General features: G+C 29.5%; 1 protein-coding gene across 11 annotated transcripts in view; it reads right to left on the reverse strand.

The window, feature by feature from the left end:
* Window positions 1-3511, reverse strand: part of LOC109862827 — a 9577-nt gene extending 6066 nt beyond the window's left edge. For 8 of the 11 annotated variants that reach the window (XR_002251219.1, XR_002251218.1, XM_020442969.1 and 5 more), the window contains exon 1: window positions 2993-3511. Coding sequence is in view for 3 of the 11 variants with exons in the window: in XM_020442967.1 (XP_020298556.1) it covers window positions 1544-1946; window positions 2031-2214; window positions 2307-2412; window positions 2993-3046 (747 nt within the window). In the remaining 8 variants the exon portion in view is untranslated. Of the gene's footprint in view, window positions 1-1318; window positions 1947-2030; window positions 2215-2306; window positions 2579-2992 lie in introns of those variants that run through there. The other 3 variants (XM_020442967.1, XM_020442966.1, XM_020442968.1) reach the window with 3 other exon arrangements.
* Window positions 3512-4966: the final 1455 nt, after the last annotated feature.

Below are 4966 nucleotides of genomic sequence, written 5' to 3' on the forward strand. Positions count from 1 at the left end.
CATTGATACATGTGTATTTTTGTATGTTAGATTCCGCTGTTCCTACCTTTATTTTTAAATATAAACTCTTTAAAACTTTTGTTATTTCTATCGCTATCGCTATTCCGTCCATTGTGCAAGAGGCTTTAATGGCAGTGGCAGATCATTTATATAGATTCACATTAGTTGATATTGGAGCGTATGGAGGTAAATCTTTAAAAAATCTTTAAAAAATATTTTATATCTTTCNTAAATAAAATACAATAAAAGCAAACTTTATGTGATTTAATATATAGGAAACAGTGATGNTGGAATTTTCTACGATTCTCAAATAGGAATTACTTTAGATAAGGAAAAGTTAAATATGTCAAAAAGAACTCTGTTAATCTTCCTAATGGCAATTTAAAGACATTTGAATTTTTCATTGCGGATGATGCTTTTGCACTCTCAAATAGAATAATGAAACCTTATTCTGGTAAAACTTTGAGCGATAAACAGAAAATTTGTAACTACAGATTTTCTAGAGCACGCAGAACCGTTGAAAGTGCATTTGGTATTTATGCTAACAAATGGAGAATATTTCACACAGNCATTTGCATGTTACCAGACACTGCTAATATAGTTGTAACAGCTTCAGTTTGTTTGCACAATTATATATTAAAGGAAGAACAACGCAGTGGATATAAATATTATAGCAAAGAAATAATTNCAGAAAGTGACATAAATCAGATAAAAAATTATAATTAAATACCTGGGAAAATGTTTAATTACTATTTTTGCTATGTACACATATTTTACATGTTTTTGAAAATATAGATATTAATGAACATTGTAGACTACATGGTTGTCATTAAATGCTGTTGAANAATGTAGTAATAATGTCGAAGATGCAAAAGCTCAAAGACATACGTTATGTGAATATTTTGTTTCTCTAGATGGAGAAGTAAAATGGCAATATGACTTTATCAGTAGAGGTATATACAAAGACGGATAAAATAAATGCATATATAAATAGCTATTAATGGTGATATATTTAGTCCATAAGTGTTCCAGTTTTTACATTTATTAAATAAGTGTCTTATATTAAATTATAATAAAATAAATTATAATTAAATTATAAATAAATGATTTTTAGTTTTTATATTTTCAATATCTTGAGTGACATATTGCATGTTTAATGTTTTGGATTTAATGAGTGAAATAAAAACTTATTATTGTAAATGTAAGTTGTTTTATTTTTAATTTGCTTAGTATACATAAATGATATAATGTTCAATATAATTAAAGAACACTTAAGATAAAGAGAATTATAATAAAAAGAAATAAAAAACCCATTTAATCTTTTTCGAGTAATATCAAGTTTATCCAGTTACATTTAACTGATTATAATAATATAATAATCATAACAAAATTTAAATTAATTACACCTGTATGACTAGTTAACACTTTATAACTAGTTTATCACAGAACTAAATAAATTATAAAATTATACTTGACAACGTAAACAACTTCAAATAATTATTAACATATCGTAAAATATTAAACAGAGTAAAATAAAAAAAAATTACATTTTTGGTAATGGTGCAGATATAGTATCTATAATCAGTTTTCTTCTAATATTTTTCTCGTGTTCTGGAACACTGTCAAACTGTATTTTTATGAACTCCATAAATGCATTATCTGCTGTAGATGATTTTGAAGTTTCCATATAGTTTTTAATTGTTTTGCTCATATCAATGAAAGTTTGTTCTAATTCTTTAGTTTCATTCATTTTTCCTCTTTTTAGCTTTAGAGAATGTATTGAAACTTCTTGATGAAAATTTTCAGCATTAACAGTATGCTTATAACTTGTACTTTGATTTTCTTTATTACTTGCAGAAATATTATTTGACTCATATGTTTTGGTGTCTGTTACATTCTTTTCAGCTATAGATGCATTTGATTGAGATTTTACATTGCTATAAGTACTGAAACACAAGTATATTAAAAAAAACTTTATCTTATTATATTTCTAAACTATCACGTTTATATGTTTACAGACATAAAACTACCTTCGTCTTTTAATAATCTTGTCCAAAAATGTCATTTGAGAAAAAAATGGAAATTGACGACAAGATGAATTTGGAGCAGCACTTCCACTTCTAAACTGATTTTCAATTTGTTTTTTTTCACGATTGTATTGTTCTCTTAATGAAGTACATCTTTTTTGGCAATAATCTAATGTGTAAAACTCACCTGTAATAAAAATTCAACAATAAATTAACAAAACATGTAATGATTCAAAATAAATCAAATCAGTAGAAATAAAAAATTTTATAAAAAGTTACCACAATTGGTTTCAATCATTGTTTTAGATATTTCGTTCCAAGCATTTTGTTTCCTTAACGTATCCTTAAAATTAGGATTTTTTTGTCGTACAAAAATGGTCGTTCTCTATATAACGCAATTAAAAACTCATCACCACTTTTTTCTTCAACAATAATATTTTCTGAATCATTAGAAAAATCTTCAATATTTTGAAATAAACTATTATTCTCATTTGATGAACAATAATTCTGATGATCTGATGACATTTTCTATAAATTATTTTAATAGGAAACTAAAATAGAACAAATTTATAAAATAATATGAGATAAACAAATAAAAAAGATTCTTTAAGCATTATTATGTAAACAAGAACAAAGAAATATTGCACTTAACTTAAAGTTTTATATCATTATTTCTAAGCATAACAATAGATCGTTGTTCTACAAAAATTTTATAACAATTTTATTATTTATAGTACTTTCGAGTTTTATTACTCTTACTTAATTAAGTAATTAAACAAGATTAGTCTTAACTTATTTATCTATGATGAGGTTATACTTACTTTTGATATGTAGCATACTACAATCATTCTACGCCATACGCCAAAGCTTTTGCGTTAACTTACGTCTAAGACTTACGTCTGTCGTAAGACATTACGCCATGTTATGTGCTATGGCCCTTAAGTACTTTTATGATAAGTACTCACTTTTTTAGGTATCACGGTCGCCAGGTGCCTTGTTTTGGAACGGCTGAGCACCATCGTCCATCCTTCCTTTCCGATTTAGTCCCTATTCCTTTCTTTTCAGATCAACGATAGGATCGTCCAGGACAGGTAAGTAACACTCACAGTTTATTAGCGAGTATATACGAATAAAATATATATTTAGGTAAAATAATAAAGTTCCACTAAATATAAATACACATATGCACTTAATAATACGCGTGGTTTACGTATTGCACGACTCAAGTGCACGAACCTTTGTTAATTCACGATCTCGTACGCGGAACGCGCCATTTCATCGCGAAGGCTCGTAGATCACTTTCTCGACTGACTAACGTCTAACTACGCCGTTGAGTGCCCAACCGTTTGTTACTCGCGTCGTTTGTGTCTTAGGACATCGTATCTGCGCGACGGTTGATGAAACACTCGAGAGCAGAGATGCCAGTTTTAAGACTTTTGCAGCATGCAGCAGCAGGTGAGAGGATACGCACACAGGCGAACAGCCGTGTCGGTGTGCGCTCGGCGCTTCGGCCAACTTCGAGCAGTAGACGGAGACGGATATATATAACCGCTCTCTTCCCTTATAGCTATAGCTGTAGCCATGGTGTAAGTATACAGGTGAGTTATTGCGCATAGAGACGGCAACGTGGTGGGGACAGCCAATCACATTTTTGGCCAAAATTGTGCGCGATATTCAAACATAGAGTTGCAGTAATTACTTCTCGATGTCAAAATAAAAAACAAAAAATATTGTAAATCATATATTTATAAAGTGTAATGCTAAATTACACTAGGTATAATAATATACAAAGAGAAAATAAAGTTAATACAAATATATATAAATATATAAATATTTTATTTGAAACATTAGAAAACACACATGAGTTAATTACATATAAATATATAAATATTTATTCTAAATATTAGAGAAGTAACATATTATTTAGTTTTTTTAATTACACATGCGGTAAATTTTTTTCTTTCTTTTTTTGTTTATATTATTTTCTATTATTTGATTATTAACGTGTCTTAATCTTACGTATGTTCTTGTACGAACAAGGCATGCTATTACTTCTTTGGATAACTTATTGTTTATGTGTTTACACACACTATCTGTTATTAGTTTTATAACAAAACGTTTACCAAGTTGCAATCAAGATGAAATGCTGGTGGTAGATGGCCTGCGTTATATTGTTCAGCAGGTCTGCAATTAACAAGAAAAAATTTAACGGTCTCGACTGTGCAATTAGATACGGATGGAGCTTCGATAGAATTCTCTACTAATTCGTGCGCTAATACAGACAACCACAACGCGTGGGATATTAGCTTTTCTTCGGAAGATTCACCAAACATTACAGGATAAATCTTGTTTGAAAGAACTTGGTGTTTTCATCGCATAGTACTGTGCCAAAAAACAAAAATCTGTTACGTCTTCTGCTTCTAAAGCACAAGGCATTGATGTTATAGTATCTATTATACTTTGCTTGTCTTCATCTTTTATATTTAAAATTTGGTCCCTGTAAGATAGATCAATTTATATAAAATAACAATAAATATATCAAACTAATAATTGTATAAACATTCACACACCTGGCATTTATAATCATAATAAGAGAAAGAAACAGCCAAAAAACGGGTCAGTTTGCATAAAATATAGATCCCACATTTTACAAACTGCTGGCAAAGAACAAACACCAGCAAAAAGTGTATTTATCCATACTTTTGTATAGTGATCAGGAGATATTCTTTTTGTATCCAAAAATGAGCAGAGTTCTGGCTCATGGTAAAGCAATAATAACACAGCCACACAAAAAAAAAAAATTTCTTTGGCCTGGGGATCACACCATGTTTATTATATGTTTTTGGGGTCGCTGAATCCGAATCCGAGGTCCATTAAACCCTATCGGGTCGGGGTTCCGCCATAACCTCAAAAAACACCATAATCTGAGCTCGAAACCC

This window comes from Pseudomyrmex gracilis, unplaced genomic scaffold (assembly GCF_002006095.1).
Source record: "Pseudomyrmex gracilis isolate BER0280 unplaced genomic scaffold, ASM200609v1 scaffold_2454, whole genome shotgun sequence".
Lineage (NCBI taxonomy): Eukaryota > Metazoa > Arthropoda > Insecta > Hymenoptera > Formicidae > Pseudomyrmex > Pseudomyrmex gracilis.